The sequence below is a fragment of the Brachyhypopomus gauderio genome, chromosome 13 (genome assembly GCF_052324685.1).
Source record: "Brachyhypopomus gauderio isolate BG-103 chromosome 13, BGAUD_0.2, whole genome shotgun sequence".
In the NCBI taxonomy this organism is placed as follows: domain Eukaryota; kingdom Metazoa; phylum Chordata; class Actinopteri; order Gymnotiformes; family Hypopomidae; genus Brachyhypopomus; species Brachyhypopomus gauderio.
This window is the reverse complement of record NC_135223.1, coordinates 17,025,943-17,043,169: the sequence shown is the minus strand read 5'-3', so window position 1 is coordinate 17,043,169 and position 17,227 is coordinate 17,025,943. Positions and strand designations below refer to the sequence as shown.

At 48.2% G+C, this 17,227-nt stretch overlaps 1 protein-coding gene across 1 annotated transcript in view; it reads left to right on the top strand.

Annotated features, from left to right (window-relative positions):
- The window catches only part of sspo (SCO-spondin), a 57,162-nt gene that overhangs the window by 17,111 nt on the left and 22,824 nt on the right, over nt 1-17,227 (top strand). Inside the window, exons 32-71 of the mRNA XM_076971332.1 lie at nt 1,844-1,944; nt 2,267-2,498; nt 2,717-2,866; nt 3,299-3,436; nt 3,813-3,995; nt 4,197-4,347; nt 4,558-4,717; nt 4,881-4,935; nt 5,052-5,168; nt 5,359-5,607; nt 5,760-5,887; nt 6,127-6,268; nt 6,456-6,623; nt 6,730-6,980; nt 7,101-7,122; nt 7,757-7,877; nt 8,016-8,229; nt 8,481-8,622; nt 8,960-9,139; nt 9,418-9,600; nt 9,993-10,148; nt 10,258-10,419; nt 10,591-10,755; nt 10,876-11,067; nt 11,319-11,441; nt 11,565-11,694; nt 11,878-12,003; nt 12,091-12,182; nt 12,301-12,483; nt 13,194-13,364; nt 13,608-13,860; nt 13,994-14,040; nt 14,133-14,303; nt 14,480-14,614; nt 14,889-15,031; nt 15,557-15,651; nt 15,830-15,879; nt 15,958-16,128; nt 16,293-16,463; nt 16,643-16,722. Of these exons, the coding sequence (XP_076827447.1) occupies nt 1,844-1,944; nt 2,267-2,498; nt 2,717-2,866; nt 3,299-3,436; nt 3,813-3,995; nt 4,197-4,347; nt 4,558-4,717; nt 4,881-4,935; nt 5,052-5,168; nt 5,359-5,607; nt 5,760-5,887; nt 6,127-6,268; nt 6,456-6,623; nt 6,730-6,980; nt 7,101-7,122; nt 7,757-7,877; nt 8,016-8,229; nt 8,481-8,622; nt 8,960-9,139; nt 9,418-9,600; nt 9,993-10,148; nt 10,258-10,419; nt 10,591-10,755; nt 10,876-11,067; nt 11,319-11,441; nt 11,565-11,694; nt 11,878-12,003; nt 12,091-12,182; nt 12,301-12,483; nt 13,194-13,364; nt 13,608-13,860; nt 13,994-14,040; nt 14,133-14,303; nt 14,480-14,614; nt 14,889-15,031; nt 15,557-15,651; nt 15,830-15,879; nt 15,958-16,128; nt 16,293-16,463; nt 16,643-16,722 (5,903 nt within the window). The remainder of the gene's footprint in view (nt 1-1,843; nt 1,945-2,266; nt 2,499-2,716; nt 2,867-3,298; nt 3,437-3,812; nt 3,996-4,196; nt 4,348-4,557; nt 4,718-4,880; nt 4,936-5,051; nt 5,169-5,358; nt 5,608-5,759; nt 5,888-6,126; nt 6,269-6,455; nt 6,624-6,729; nt 6,981-7,100; nt 7,123-7,756; nt 7,878-8,015; nt 8,230-8,480; nt 8,623-8,959; nt 9,140-9,417; nt 9,601-9,992; nt 10,149-10,257; nt 10,420-10,590; nt 10,756-10,875; nt 11,068-11,318; nt 11,442-11,564; nt 11,695-11,877; nt 12,004-12,090; nt 12,183-12,300; nt 12,484-13,193; nt 13,365-13,607; nt 13,861-13,993; nt 14,041-14,132; nt 14,304-14,479; nt 14,615-14,888; nt 15,032-15,556; nt 15,652-15,829; nt 15,880-15,957; nt 16,129-16,292; nt 16,464-16,642; nt 16,723-17,227) is intronic.

Below are 17,227 nucleotides of genomic sequence, written 5' to 3'. Positions count from 1 at the left end.
TTCAAAAACAAATAAGTTTGTGGTTGGTTTTTGTCAATTAACAAAAGGCAAAGTGAATGAACAAAAAATAAATCTAAATCAAATCAATTTTTTGTGTGACCACCCTTCAAAACACCATCAGTCCTTCTAGGTACACCTTCTCATGGTTTTTCAAGGAACTCAGCAGGAAGGTTGTTTCAGATATCTTGGAGATCTAACCACAGCACTAACCACAGATCTTCTGTAGATGTAGTCTTGCTCAGATCCTTCTGTCTCTCTCGGACAGATTTGATGATGTTGAGATCAGGGCTCTGTGAGGGCTACACCATCACTTCTATGATTCTATGTTCTTCTCTATGCTGAAGAGAGGTCTTAAAGACATTGACTGCATGACTGAGGTTGCTTTCCTGCTGCAGAATAAATTTGGATACAATCAGATCCTTTTTAGCCTCCCACACAGCTACACAGTTACAAGTTAATTAAACTACATAGGAAAATGATGATTATTATCACCTGTTTGGTAAAATCGGTTAATGAAACACCTGACTATAATCCTATTTTGTCCCAATTTACCTAGAGGAATTGGTGCTGTTTTGAAGGCCAATGGTGGTCATACCATATATTGATTTGGTTACGATTCCTGTTTTGTGGATTCATTTTACATTTTGTTTTTGGACAAGTGTATAAAAACTTAGGTTTTTGAAAGCATGCTTGTGTTGCAGAATTTTTCCACCACTGTCTACATACATACAGTATGTGTGCATAGTATCGTATATGTAGTGAACAATGTGTCTCACATATGTGTATCTCCTAATATGGACTTCCCTAGAATTAGCGGAAGCAACTGATGTATCAGTTGAATGCAGAGAAAGTTAAATTACCCAAGTATAGTAGCCTAGTGACAACCAGTTAACATAGTGCTCTTACCCTCTGCACTCCCACTGACATGGGTCACAGTATAGCACACATGCATAATATGAACTAAACATAAGTACATGATTACACTGAAACACACTACTTCATTATTGTAGTCATTCTGCTTAATCAGAATGACGTGTGACGGGCAGGGTGTGCGAAATAAAAAGGAAGCGATCACGCCGAGTCTCAGGGGAAAGGGATGGTTTAATGAAGAAAGCGCGCAAACCAAAAACCTGTGACTTAGATCCAAATTAAGGATATAATGACCAGCGGTCAACTGGTACAAAGACAAGACATATATAGACAAACAAACGACCCTCAGGTGAGATGGATCGCGGGCTCCGCCCACCTGAGGGACGAGCACAACTCCCACAACAGGACAACTGCCGCTGTATATGGGGGCGACCAGTAGGGGGCCCGTCGTACCGTGACACATGTACTAAAGTTCATAATGATCTCTTATAATAACTAAACATGATCTAATCAATAATTTCTGTCACAGTTCTGAGCAAAAAACAGTTTGAGGTTGAGTTGCCAGGAGACAGGGGACCCAAACCTGGACATGTCACAAAATCCAGACCAAACTATATTCAGGGAGACACACTATGTGGTTTTACAATAACACACTAAACCAGACAGAAAGGCATAAATACACAAATAGACAAGTGGAAAGGAAAAGATATAGAATACACAAGACAAGGCCAAAAAACAAAAACAGAATCTCATGGTGCTTAGCACAATGGGAAATGGCAGATCAAAGAGTCTGTTGCAGCTGCCCTGACAAAAATCCTGATTATACCTAAATCCTGAAAAGCTTGTTTTTTATATGTGGATGCATGGTTTTATATTGTGAAGAGCAAACGAAAGACCATAAGTCTCTTTTCTCCTCAACAACATGTTTTTAAATCATTATGACAAGTGCTTTCAGTGTATATTCTCTGTACAGCAAAACCCAGCACATCTCCAGCTCCCCCTGGTGGCAGGAATATCACTCACACCTGTCCTGAGTTTACTTGCATGGATGGATCTTGTGTCCCATTCAAATCAGTAAGACAAGATTGAGAGTGATGATGTGAGATATATTTATATAATGGCACAAAAAATGTGATTTTTTTTCTCCCATTTTGACAAAAGCAAAATCAGATTAAGCAAGTAGATTTAATAATACATCATGTATCTATCCTATGTCACTTTTTTAAATATTGAAATTATAGGTGATTTTTTGTGCTATGTAGACAGTATACCTTATTCTACAATGCTGCACCAAGTCTAGTGTTTTTTCCTTTTCCTATTGAATTTGTTCACAAAACATTATGTATGAGCCCCAAAGTATGTGTTGTATTATAACAATGTATGTGTATTATAACAGGTGTGTGATGGAGAGGCAGACTGCCCTGATGCTGATGTGGTTATGGCTGGGGGCCCCTCAGATGAGCAGGGTTGTCAGAGCTGGGGTACATGGGGGCCCTGGAGCACATGCAGCCACACATGTGGGGCTGGCACTATGAATAGGCATAGACACTGCCCCCTGGGGGACACACTTGGACATTGCAGGGGAGAAAACACTCAGAGACAGCAGTGCTATTCCACAGCATGCCCTGGTGAGTACAGCAGTCCATCGTCTGTCGTGATAATAGGAAAGTTATTAATTAAATATAGTTGTAGCTGCAGATACCACTGCAGATAGAAACATTGTTAACAATGCAATAAGAGAATATGTTATGGTAGCAATACTTACCAGATGGTTTTTCATGTTAGTCTATGATGATAGTCTAATTTGACCTTTTTATGTGTGTGTATTTGTGTGTGTATGGAGCAGTTGATGGACACTGGTCTCCGTGGACGATGTGGTCTAACTGTAGTGAAGGATGTGGAGGGGTGGAGGTCCACCAGAGGCAGTGTGTTCCACCAGAGAACGGAGGCAGAACCTGCGCAGAGCTGAGCAAAACGGACCTGAGCTCTGAGATCAGTACGCACGCACATATATACGTACACACGTACTTACACACATACACACACATACACACACGCATACACACATGCATACACACACACACACACACACACATACACACATGCATACACACACACACACACACGCATACACACATACACACACACACACACACACACACATACACACACGCATGCACACACATACACACACGCACGCACACACACGCATGCACACACATACACACACGCACTCACACACATGCACACACACACATCCACAAACTTGCATGCACACGCACACATACATATGCATGCAATTGTTGTTCAATTAAAAAAACGAAAGGTGCAAGACAGTTGCAATGCATTATGCACTAGAAGTGCAGTTCTAGCATGTAGGAGACCCCCCTTTTTCTCCTGTCCTGTCCTCTCTCCTCCTGTCCCGCAGAGCCCTGTCCTCAAGACGCCTGTGCTAATGTCTCGTGTCCCGCTGGTCTCGTCACTCACACATGTGCTTCATGTCCTAAGACTTGTGCCCATATATCTAGCGGTACCTCCTGTGACCCCAGTGCAGAGTGTTTCACAGGTAAGCCATCAGACTACAGAAGATTAAAGGACATTAGAATGTGGTGCTTTTTGTGTGCCTGGTGGTGGTGTTAAGGTGGTGGTGTTAGGTGGTGGTCAGTCTCCGCCTGTGTGGGTGCTGTCTCACGTATCAGCTCTGCTGCTACATTACTCATTACTACAGGACTCTTACTCTTACTCTTACTGTGCATCTTTCTCACTTATTTTGTTGTCTTTCTCTTCCTTATTCTCACTTTTACCTCTTTCTTTTTCTTTCCCTCACTGTCTCTCTTTCTAATCCCCCCTCCCTCGTTCTATCCATTTCTTCGCCTCTTCTTGTCTCTCTTTGCCTCCCTCTCTATATATCTCTCTCCCCCTCTCTCTGTCTCTCTCTCAAGGTTGCTGGTGTCCAGAGGGGAAGGTAATGAATCACCTGAAGCAGTGTGTATTTCCGGAGGAGTGTTTGTGTGAGGTGGCGGGCATGCAGTACTGGCCCGGACAGCAGGTGAAGATAGGCTGTGAGATTTGTACATGTGAGAGAGGCAGACCCCAGCATTGCCAGGCCAACCCAGAGTGTTCAGGTATACACACACACACACACACACACACACACACACACACACACACACACACACACACACACACACACACACATACATAAACACATATACTGTCTGAAATGTATTAGACCGTGGTTCAATGTAGGAATAAAGAAGAGAAACGTGACAGAATGCATTTGTGCGTGTGCATGTGTGTGTGTCTGCACGTGTGTGATGTTTCAGTGCACTGTGGTTGGTCATCTTGGTCTCCTTGGGGTGAATGTTTGGGGCCATGTGGGGTGCAGAGTGTTCAGTGGTCTTTCCGCAGCCCAAACAACCCCTCCAAATATGGCAATGGTAGGCAATGCCGTGGAATTTACCGGAAAGCCAGACGGTAGGAATCTCTTCCTTTATGTGTCACTTCTTACAGCAACTTTGTGTTAATCTTCATGTTAACATACATCTTTTGTTTGCTTATATGTCATAGTTTGCTTGTCAGTTTGATACAGTTTCGTCTGGATTTGTTCAGTCTTGTCATACTTTTTTATGTACGTGTTGCTTGTGTGTGTGTTTATTCCTGTGCCCATGTTGCTTGTCTTCCCAGCTGTCAGACACCGCTTTGTGAGGAGTGTGAGTATCAGGGACACACACACGCCGTGGGGGAGCGCTGGAAGGCTGGCCAGTGCCGGCTCTGCCACTGTTTACCCAACCTCACAGTGCAGTGTGCCCCTTTCTGCCCGTACGCTGCTGCCGGATGCCCTCAGGTGGGTAGGTGTGTGCCTGCGGGGCAAAGCTGTTGCTGGTCTGGTCCTCCCTTGGCCTTCAGAACCCTCACGCTGTCAGAAAATCTCATTGTTTCTATTCATGTCGGTTCTTTCGATTTTAAGTGGTGCTGAGTTCTGAGTGCAGCGTGTTCTGCTCCTGCAGGGTCAGACACTCGTACCATCTGTAGGAGACATGTGCTGCTACTGTGAAGACGCAGGTACCACAGTAGATCAGTGTAGAGGGATGATGGAGTGTTGATGTGAGTACTACTGAGTATTGTTCAAATCAGGATCTGATATTTCGCGTGAGGTTTGTCGCGGCTTTTGATTTCAGCTGACAACGACAGCTTCAGCATCCCAACCACCCCAGCAGCTCCGCCAATCACCGTTGTGTCCTCCACAACACCAGGGGGCGCACCGTTTGTGCCAACATTTCCTCTTCCCCCTGGAGGTCAGTTTAAAATCAAGGGAACCTTAATATAATATATTAGGAGTATTACTATTATTACTTGAATGTGAAGAGGTTGATCAGTACCGACGATACGCTGCTTAGAACAAATCATTTTGCTGGTACCCGTAACACATCCATCAGAGATCATCACCGTTCACATCTTCCGTGCACTTTCTGTTTACTTCCCCAGATGAGTGTTGGACTCCACTGGGTGTTCAGTCTCTTCCTGCCTCCAGCTTCAGTGCCTCGTCCCAACAGCCAGATCATCCAGCCTCCGCAGGGCGCCTCCACGCACACAACCCCCACAGTGACCTGCAGGGCTGGGGCCCGGAGCCCGAGCAGTACCGGGAGCTCGCACCGGCCACGCCCCATGGCCACGCCTCCCGTGGCCATGCCCCCTACCTGCAGATAGATCTGCTCCGAGCATACAACATCACAGGTGTCGGCCAATCATTCCACAGCTTTAAAACGCAGCTGAGGTTTTTGATATCAGGAAAAAGCAATAGCTTAAGAGATGTTAAACCCAAATAATGCGCTGATGCCTACCTTGATAACAGCAGCCCTCCTCTACACCTGTGCTGTGGGTTTCAGGAGTCCTCACCCAGGGCGGGGGCCTGTTTGACACCTTCGTGTCCAGTTTCTACCTGCAGTTTAGCAGTGATGGCAGTGAGTGGTTGACCTACAAAGAGCTCATTACAGACGCCCGCCCCAAGGCCAAGGTGGAGACGCTTTTGGAACTATATTTATCCATCACTATTATTACTGCCTTTATTACTACAGTGAACTTTCCAGGGTCAAGACACAAAATAATGCAAAGCTTATAATATGACATGTTTTATAAAATGGCATTGGTCTACACTCAAATATATACACTCTCACCATTAACTGATGTTGTCATTCTATTTTCAATCTGTCCCTGCCTAATCACATGATCTCTGGATACGGTGCATGCCTGCAGGTGTTCCTGGGTAACCATGATGACCGTGGTGTGGCCCAGACCCGGCTGGACAGGGTAGTGCTGGCTCGGTTTGTGCGAGTTCTGCCTCACGACTTCCAGAACGGCATTTACCTGCGTGTGGAGCTCATGGGCTGTGGAGGGGGTGTGTGTGCAGTTCTCCTCAACATTTCTCACCACTTCCATTCCAATATTTTATCTAATTTCATCCCACAACATTATTATTTTATTCAGTTTCTTGGCAACACAGATTATTTTTTTAAATATTCATATTATGTATGCTAGAATTTTCATTGTTCTCTCTCGTTCCTCTCTCCCTCTCTCTCTCACAGAGCACGAGTGGTTGTCCACCTCCGCCCCCTTGGTGCCGGTGTCACACAGGCCCTGCAGAGAGAGGGAGTTCCAGTGTGGGAACGGACGCTGTGTGACGGCGGGACCTCAGGGGGTCCTATGTGACGGGCTCGATGACTGCGGCGATGGCTCAGATGAACTCGGATGTGGTACATGCACGACAGCATATTAGAATGTTCATGTGAAGAAATCACGTCATGGCCTCCAACATACATCAGTTCCTCCCTAAACTGACAGGTGCTATGTTTCTTTTAGGCACTCGCCCATCTTTTACCCCAAGTCCTACAGGCTGCCATAAGGGTCAGTTCTCCTGCCCTCCTCCAGGGGGCTGTATTGAGTCAAGAAAGCGATGTGATGGCGTCCCTCAGTGTCCTGATGGAGCTGATGAGAAGGACTGCCCCCCCCACAAAAATATCACCCATGTCACCCCCATGCCTGCTCCTCTCAGGACTCCAAGCATGGCTGCCATCACATCAGTAAGATCACCAGCGACCACTGCTCCGCGGGTAAGGCACCCCATGTCACTGCCACACAGTGGGTTATCCACACATGGTCAAAATGGTCAGTTCAAATAAATCTAACTCTGGTGACTACTGATATTATCTCTTTTCGTTTTTCTTTCATAGGAGGGAGGCCCTGGTTACCAAGGTAGCTGCTTATTCTATTGTGTTTCAGACAACTTTTTCATTTAACACCTCTGGTCTGCACTGGATGGGTACTGTAATCAATCAATCAATCAATCAAATTTTATTTATATAGCGCTTTTTACAACAGTTGTCACAAAGCAGCTTTACAAGTGCCGAGTCCTAGCCCCCAGTGAGCAAGCCAAGGGCGACAGTGGCAAGGAAAAACTCCCTAGTTTTAATAAATTGTAATAAATTCCTTCAGTCAGTAATGCTATTCCTCGATATTCAACCTGTGATGTGAGGTGACGTGAGACAGTTTCATGGAGTTACTCAATCTTTAAAAGTGTCACCTGACTGAATGGCAAAGACATCCGTACGCCTTTCTCAGTATGTGATCAAAAGACGAGGGAATTCTGTACAGTTTCTAAACATGTATATGTATGTTTGAACCAAGAGGAAACACAACACTGCTGTCAATTCTTTTTTCCTGTTAAAAAATTGATTATTCTGATTATTCCGGATTCTCTCACAGCCTAGAATGTGTTTTCAACATAATAAAATGGCTCCCAGTGGTTAACATGGGAATGTGTTTGATTGACAGGCTTGATTGAAACAGCTCAACATGATTGGTCAGTGCAACATTTTCTTTTCCATAGGAATCTGCTCCTCTCCTCTGGGATTGGAGGATGGTCGTGTGCACTATGGTCAGTTAACCTCCTCATCGTCTAGAGAGAACAACCCAGCCGACGCAGGTCGCCTCAATATTGTGCCCAATGTGTGAGTTTTGGGGTAAATGCAGTGGAAAAGTCATCAAATGCTCATCTGGATATCTAGATAATAGATCTCTACTAGATGTCTAGGGACAGCTGTATGTGTCGTTGCATCCTTTAACATTTCATCACGGTGCCTTAATAGGTTAGTGATGGAACCTGGCTGGAGTCCGTTGCCAGGAGACCCTCGCCCTTACTTCCAGGTGGATTTCTTGGAGCCCACCTGGGTGTCAGGGGTCATCACCCAGGGCAGTGAGCGCATGTGGGGCTACCTCACTAAGTACCGCCTGGCCTTCGCCCTGGCTGAAAGCCACTTCACTGACTTCACTGAGACTGGGGTCAGGGGGTCAACCCCTAAGGTATGGGGAACAGATTTGTGTTTCCATTACTCCATCTGTATCTCCCTGGGTATCTCTCTGTGTATCTCCCTGTGCGTCAGTAATGAACACTCTGTTTTAGCTTTATAAAGCGAAGGTCGCATTTGGCAGTCTTGATGTCAGGTTCAGGAACAGGTTGACATTTTGAAGGGAACTGTTATAAAGGATATTTTCACGTGTCACTTCCTGTCAGAAAGGCTATCGTGACATTGTCTGTCTGTGCTGCTGAACAGATCTTTGAAGTGCGCCTGGTGGGCAGGACGTCAGTCACCCGCTGGCTGGGCAGGCTGGTGAGGGCTCGCTACCTGCGCATCATACCTGTGGAGTACCGCCACACTTTTTACCTGCGGGTGGAGGTGCTGGGCTGTAGGGGAGGTAGGCCGCCTCCTCTCTCTCCACCTCCACTTTCTGTAGGGAGAAATGCCCTGTTCTTTTCTGGGATTCAAAATGCAGCTTTCACTTTTATTGTCCTAAGTTGAATTTAGGGGAGATCTCAAAACCTTACAAACTCACTTTAATTCAATGCTGTAACAATATTTGCAGTATTGATTTTCATTTATAATGCAGTGTTGATATTTTTAATGCAGTGTTGATATTGAGTTCTTTGTCTGTGTCCTTAAGAGTCTTATCCTTAAAGCTGGCAATGTCTGCTTCTTTTACTCACACAGGTACTATGTATACTACTGTAATCATGTTTGTTTTCTTCTAACAGAGGAGCTGGTCACGCCCAGCAGTGTGGAAGTGACCACAGTGCCCCCTGGTGGCCGCGTGGTGACAGCGAGGAGCTGTGATCCCGGATGGTTCGCCTGTCTCAGTGGGGACTGCGTGCCTATGAAGGCTCTCTGCGATGGCAGGTTGGACTGTAACGACCACTCAGACGAACTGAACTGTGGTAAGACCACATAATGGTACCTCAGATAAACTTTAGACCATGAAAAGTTTGGTAGTATGTTCACCAGGTGTTGGTGGAACGTGACTCATTTTTACACTAATTTTTACCCAGGTTTGTTTGTAGTCTCCTTGTCTTGACTTTAATAAATTACCATATCCTAAACATAGGTAGTTTTACATATTTTGGAAGCTGTGGTCTTACAATCATTTCTAGTTTGCATAGTTTGCATAGACTGTTTTGTTATAAATTTTCATACCTTCATACATGTTTCTCTCCAGGATTACCAGGGTTACAGAATCAAACTGTACCGACAGGAAGCCCAGGTTACCATGACTACACATCTGGGCCTCCAGGACTGCACACCACGACCCCACAAGCCGGATATCCTGGAGTGGCCACTATTTCTCTGGCTGGGACAGGCTCACCTGGCATTGGACCTCAGGGACCAACTGGAGAACCAGGTATATTCCTACCCTCCTCCTTTAGAATTCAAGTTTGGGATATATGTAGAAAGAGCTACAGTAGCTATTAACAGTCATGGTCTGGTGGTTAGGGAACTGGTCTTGTGACCGAAGGGTCGTGGGTTCGATTCCCAGGCCTGAGGCCATGACTGAGGTGCCCTTGAGCAAGACACCTAACCCCAACTGCTCCCCGGGCGCCTGGCTAGGGCTGCCCACCGTTCTAGTGTGTGTGTGTGTGTGTTCTAACTGCACAGATGGGTAAAAAGAGGAGGACAAAAATCACAATTGACAAAATATGGCACATTTACATTTTATTTCTTAGCAGTGGTCTGTAAAATGGTGTTGTCAGTGTAATAATTTATTTTTAACCTGTAGCAAAAATGTGTTTGCAGGACTGTCAGACACGACGACACCTCAGGACGGTGGTTTACCCAGGGTACTGTGTGTGGAGGGCCAGTTCGCCTGCAGGAGCTTCGGCTGTGTGGATACAGGCCTTGTGTGTGATGGGAAACAGGACTGTCCTGATGGCTCAGACGAGGATCGCTGTGGTATTTTCCTCACTTACACCCCCCAAATGCCTGTTTGCCTCAGTCTTCAGTTTCAGTGAATACTGCTACTAACTCACAGGTTATTGTATTTGCTTTATTCGGTTTTTAGGTTTCTCCACACTACCCCCACTAACGCCTACACAGCGCCCCCCGGTGCCCAGTCCCTGCTCTGCTAAGCAGTTTAGCTGTGGCAGTGGAGAATGTGTGCATCTGAACAAAAAGTGTGACCTGAACAAAGACTGTGCTGATGGCTCAGATGAGAGTGACTGTGGTAGGTTCACTTTTACACATCGCTTTACCTTTTCTTCCCTTAGGAAAAAATTAATTTTTTTAGAGACTTTAGTAATTAGATTCATGAGAGTAAAAACATCTTGAAGTTCGAAGCAGAGTCAGTCTACAGCATCTAAGCATGTTTCAGTGGTCTTGTACCTCCATCTCCCAGTGGACTGTGTGCTGTCGCCGTGGACAGCATGGAGTCAGTGCAGCGCCTCATGTGGCCTGGGTTCCCTGTTCCGGCAGCGGGAGATCCTGAGAGACGCCCGTACAGGGGGCTCCTGTGGTGGGGCTCAGTTTGACAGCAGGGCCTGCTTCCTCCAGGCCTGCCCGGGTGAGAGTCAGCCATGTGGTCCTGGGGAGGCCACACATGTCTTTCTCATTTATGTCTCTCTGTTGTCTCCTGGGTCCCAATTTACCTCTCTTTTGGTCCATCTCTCTCTCTCTCACTCAGTGGATGGTCTGTGGTCTGAGTGGAGTGGGTGGTCGGAGTGTGATGTCACGTGTGGTGGAGGCGTGAGGACGAGGACCAGGTCCTGCTCCAACCCTCCACCCAAAAACAATGGTCGAGCATGCGAGGGGATGTCCGTGCAGACGCAGAGCTGCAACACACAGCCATGTGGACCCGGGACAGACTCTCAGACAGGTCTGTGCAGGAGCAGGAGGTGGCAATGGAAGCTGTCCTTACAAAACGTCAACACATCCTTAATGAGACATGTTGGGGAAAAATTGAAGTCACAGTTATTTTGGAGTTAGCAGCCACCCCATTAAATGCTATTTATTCCTGCCTTAAGTGTTTTGTCTTTGAGGTGTCAGATTTGCCGTTCTGGGTGTGAATGTCTTGCTGGCCGTGGGTTGACGGGACCTGCGGTGAGTGAGGCCTGTTGTGTTCTCCAGGCTGCGCTAATGGCCTGGTGCTGGTGACAGAGGCTGACTGTGCCCAGGGGACAGTGGAGCCGTGCCCCCTGACCTGTCCTGCCCTCCACTCTGAGGGAAACTGCTCCACCCACTGCCTTACAGGTAGCACCGAACGACAAGAGCCTCCTGTCCCAGAAAGGTCTTCTCTCGGCGTGACTTCTCACGCCTCCGTCCTCTCGCGCTTCTCTTTCTTGCCGTTGACACAAGTGACGTTTCCTTTTCCAGGGTGCCGTTGTCCAGCAGGTCTCTTTCTTCAGGATCACAGCTGTGTCAACGCCAGCAGGTGTGTGTGCTTATGGAAGGGGTTAGTGCTTCAGCCAGGGGAAGAGGTCATCTCTGACAACTGCACCACATGGTGAGTGAAGATAAACGCCTCTCGCAGTGCATCTGATCCTGGCCTGACTCCCCTGATCGCTCTCAACCTTTGCAAAGTTCACAACATTGCCAAAAGTGATCAAATGTAAAAATGTGACTCATATCTTAGACTTTTTTCTGCATGCCAACCTAACACAACCCTGCTCTGTGTTTTCTCCTGCAGTGTGTGTCAAGGCAGCCGTGTGGCCTGTGATAACTCTAGCTGTATTGTCAAATGTGACTGGTCGGCCTGGTCCTCGTGGACCTCGTGTGGCAGCGGCTGTGGGATCGGAATACAGCAGCGCTTCAGGTACCCAGAGTCTCTATTACCTGAGTGTTACTCCAAACTTCTTTACAATACCTACCTTCGATTATTGTTCACGATCTGCTCCTGAAGGTCAGCGCTGGGTCCCACTGAGGGAGGGAATGTAGATCCATGCGTGGGGGACTCCACGGAGGCCCGGCCGTGTTCCACGCCCTGCCCTCCAGGTCTGAACCTGGCTGTTCAAAAATGTGTAGGACCGTGTAGAAAAGGCCATCTTGTGCAGGAGACCTACAGGAGTTTGAACGTCTGGTGCTGTTTTCTGTTGCTGTGGAACTCCCTCAGGTCCAAGCGGAGCTCCGTGGACTGAGTGGACAACGTGGTCCGAGTGCAGCAAGACCTGCTTCCATCACGTGGACGATGTGGGAATGAGACGCCGCTTCAGGAACTGCAACCACACGGACTCTGCTGCCCCCTGTGTGGGGGAGGGGCAAGAGGAGGAGCCTTGCAACACACTCCACTGTCCTGGTATACACACATTCAGATATACTGTCCTGGTATACACACATTCAGATATACTGTCCTGGTATACACACATTCAGATATACTGTTCTAGTATACACACATTCAGATATACTGTTCTGGTATACACACATTCAGATATACTGTCCTGGTATATACACATTCAGATATACTGTCCTGGTATACACACATTCAGATATACTGTTCTGGTATACACACATTCAGATATACTGTTCTGGTATACACACATTCAGATATACTGTTCTGGTATACGCACATTCAGATATACTGTCCTGGTATACGCACATTCAGATATACTGTCCTGGTATACACACATTCAGATATACTGTTCTGGTATACACACATTCAGATATACTGTCCTGGTATACACACATTCAGATATACTGTCCTGGTATACACACATTCAGATATACTGTTCTGGTATACACACATTCAGATATACTGTTCTGGTATACACACATTCAGATATACTGTCCTGGTATACACACATTCAGATATACTGTCCTGGTATACACATGTACATGCATACGTACATATTGTCCAGGTACACACACACACACACACATACACATACACACACACATATATATCCATCACCACCACCAACACCAAAAACAACAACAAATTAAATAAATGAAACATTGGATCATACACACAAGTGTGTAATGGAGTTCTTTGTCTCTGCATTTGTGCAGTAAGTGGTGGGTGGTCTGCGTGGTCTGCCTGGTCTGTGTGCTCGTCGGAGTGTGATTCTGGAGCCCAGACCCGAGAGCGTTTCTGCAGCTCCCCTCCCCCTCTGTACGGGGGCGGCGACTGCCTGGGCCCACGCGTACAGACCCGGGACTGCAACTCCCAGCCCTGCACAGGTACACAGCCCAGCCGCATGGCTCCACCTCTCTGGAGTTGGACCAGACCGGACCCTCAGGGATTTCAGGAGGCATGTTTCATCCTATTTACAAAGTCTTACCTCTTGTGTGATAATGTATGTGTGTGTGTGTGTGTGTGTGTGTGTGTGTGTGTGTGTGTGTGTGTGTGTGTGTGTGTGTGTGTGTGTGTGTGTGTGTGTGTGTGTGTGTGTGTGTGTGTATGTGCTTTCCTTTGACTCTCAGGTGTGTGTCCGGGTGGTATGAGCTACCTGTCTAAGGAGCAGTGTGAGGCTCAGGGCGGAGCATGCCCACGCGTGTGTCTCGATGTCACGGCCTCGGCAGAGTGCGCTACGGAGTGTTACGATGGCTGTTACTGCTCCACAGGCCTCTACCTGTTCAACAACACCTGCGTGCCTCTCAGCCACTGCCCCTGCTACCACCAGGGGGCGCTCTACGCGCAGGGCGACAGCGTGCCACTCGATGCATGCAACAACTGGTACTCTGCCGCAGTCTTGTTTTACTCTTTCGGGAAACACTGACAGCTAGTTTGAATGAAATGGTCATTCTGTTCCGTCTGTTCTCCAAGCCTCGAAACATGTGACATGTATCATTGACTTGTCCCCCACCAGCACGTGTATTAACGGAGAGATGCGGTGTGACGCTGCACCCTGCCCTGGTGAGATGTGTTGGTTTCCTATGTTAACGCAAAATCATTCATTTATTAATGTTGTGGCCAACCCTTACACACAGTTTTACCTGTTTGATTAGTTGACTGTGGTTGGAGTGAGTGGACGTCCTGGAGTGCCTGCAGCAGGACATGTGACGTGGGCATCAGAAGGCGGTACCGCTCTGGGACCAATCCGCCGCAAGCGTTTGGGGGTCGTCCATGTGAGGGTGACCGGATTGGACTAGACACTTGTAGCATCTATCCTTGCAGTGGTGGGTTTTCATCTGATTAACATGATGCTTTATTCAGTGGTTAACAGAGAGTGTGACACGGAATGTTTCCATACACAATTAAACATAGAAATTGCACATGAAAAATGCACATGACTGTGTGTGTGTGTGTGTGTGTGTGTGTGTGTGTGTGTGTGTGTGTGTGTGTGTGCCTGCAGGTGTCAAGGGGCCATGGAGTGCATGGTCTGAATGCTCAGTGCTGTGTGGCGGTGGATATCGTAACAGAACCCGAGGACTAATCAGAACCCACGGCACTCCACTGCAGTTCAGCGCGTGCAACCTTCAGCCCTGCAGTGAGTAAACACAACTTGTGGAGGGAGGTGTGTGTGTTTGAGGGTGGTGTGTGTGTTTGAGGGTGGTGTGTGTGTTTGAGGGAGGTGTGTGTGTTTGAGGGAGGTGTGTGTGTTTGAGAGTGGTGTGTGTGTGAGGGTGGTGTGTGTGTTTGAGGGAGGTGTGTGTGTTTGAGGGTGGTGTGTGTGTGTTTGAGGGAGGCGTGTGTGTTTGAGGGTGGTGTGTGTGGGTGTTGTTGTGTCTTGCTGGATCATTATTTTCACTACTGTGTGGCAGGTGATGGCACTGGCTGTGCTGTGGGTCAGGAGTGGACCGAGTGTGTCAGAGGGGCGCTGCTCTGCTCGGACCTGGCCACGGACACCCATGCAAACGTCACATGTTTCCCTGGATGTCAGTGCCCACAGGGCTCTGCCCTACAGGTGTGTGTGTACGCATGCTTGAGTGTGTGTGTGTGTGTGTGTGTGTGTGTGTGTGTGTGTGTGTGTGTGTGTGTGAGTGTGTGTGTGTGTGTGAGTGTGTGTGTCTGTGTGTGTGTGTGAGTGTGTGTGAGTGTGTGTGAGTGTGAGTGTGTGTGTGTGTGTGTGTGTGTGTGTGTGTGTGAGTGTGTGTGTGTGTGTGTGTGTGTGTGTGTGAGTGTGTGTGTGAGTGTGTGTGTGTGTGTGTGTGAGTGTGTGTGTGTGTGTGTGTGTGTGTGTGTGTGTGTGTGTGTGAGTGTGTGTGTGTGTGTGTGTGTGTGTGTGTGTGTGTGTGTGTGTGTGTGAGTGTGTGTGTGTGTGTGTGTGTGTGTGTGTGTGTGTGTGTGTGTGTGTGTGTGTGTGTGTGTGTGTGTGAGTGTGTGTGTGTGTGAGTGTGTGTGTGTGTGTGTGTGTGTGTGTGTGTGTGTGTGTGAGTGTGCATCACTGTGCCTGAGCTCCTGCTGTGAGATTGGGCTGCGTCTCCTTCAGGACGGGAGCTGTGTGCCTGTGCCTGTGTGCCGCTGTGATGTGGACGGGGAGCAGTATGAGCCCGGAGCTGTTGTCACGGAGGACTGCAACAACTGGTAACGTTCCTTCCAGCAGCCCTCTTGGCATTAGTTCTCCTCACTGACTCATCTGAACTCTCATTGTGGGTTTTTCATCATCGTTTTATGCGAGATGCAGTTCCTTGTTCTTCGTTTGGTTCTCCTGAGGCGTGGGTCTGATTGCAGGTCATCATTTCTCATTCACTTTGCTCTGCAGCACTTGTGAATCAGGGAAGCTGGTGAACTGCACGCGTTTCCAGTGCAATGGTAAGATCCACCAGGAGGTGCACCAGGCGTTCTGTGTGTGTCTGTGTGTGTCACTAATCGAGTGACGTCTGCCCTCAGTGGACGGCGGCTGGTCCGTGTGGACGCCCTGGAGCGTGTGTTCCGTGTCCTGTGGCGCTGGGTTGCAGTCGCGCTATCGGTTTTGCTCCAGTCCCCAACGGGCCGGTACCGGGCTGCCCTGCATGGGCCCTGATCGACAGGACCAAGTCTGCGCCCTCTCTCCATGCAGCCGTGAGAGACCCCGCCCACAATACTCCGCTCTAACGCATAGTTCTAGCGTGAAGTATAACAATACTGTGACGCTCACTTGGAGGGTGTCTGTAGGACTAGTCCGACAGTGTTTGCAAAGAAGAGTGAAGTATTTTTCCTTACTGCACCATTGTTCGCCCTGAAAGGTCACGGAGGGTGGAGCGCGTGGACGTCCTGGACGGACTGTACCAAGTCCTGTGGCGGGGGTGTGCGGAGCCGCCGGCGAGAGTGTGACAGGCCGACAGTGGAGGCAGAGGGAGACTACTGCGAGGGTCTCAGAACTGAACTTACTGCTTGTAACACAGACCACTGCCCAGGTGCAGGATATACCTTCATAATGTCTTCAGAGTGCTGGGCCTAATTCGTGTGTGTGTGTGTGTGTGTGTGTGTGTGTGTGTGTGTGCATGTCTGCGTGCATGCAGCTGTGTGTAAATGCTGTGGCCTGGTTCATGGCTGTGTTAGTGTTGGATACGTGAACTGCGTGTTGTGTTTTCAGTGCCTCCGTGCTCAGCCGTGCCAGGCACCGTGTTCAGTAGCTGTGGGCCCTCGTGTCCTCGCTCCTGTGATGAGCTGGCTGTGAGTACATGCCCCTGTCCTAGCTACTGTTGGTCTGTGAGTACATGCCCCTGTCCTAGCTACTGTTGGTCTGTGAGTACATGCCCCTGTCCTAGCTACTGTTGGTCTGTGAGTACATGCCCCTGTCCTAGCTACTGTTGGTCTGTGAGTACATGCCCCTGTCCTAGCTACTGTTGGTCTGTGAGTACATGCCCCTGTCCTAGCTACTGTTGGTCTGTGAGTACATGCCCCTGTCCTAGCTACTGTTGGTCTGTGAGTACATGCCCCTGTCCTAGCTACTGTTGGTCTGTGAGTACATGCCCCTGTCCTAGCTACTGTTGGTCTGTGAGTACATGCCCCTGTCCTAGCTACTGTTGGTCTGTGTGTACATGCCCCTGTCCTAGCTACTGTTGGTCTGTGAGTACATGCCCCTGTCCTAGCTACTGTTGGTCTGTGAGTACATGCCCCTGTCCTAGCTACTGTTGGTCTGTGAGTACATGCCCCTGTCCTAGCTACTGTTGGTCTG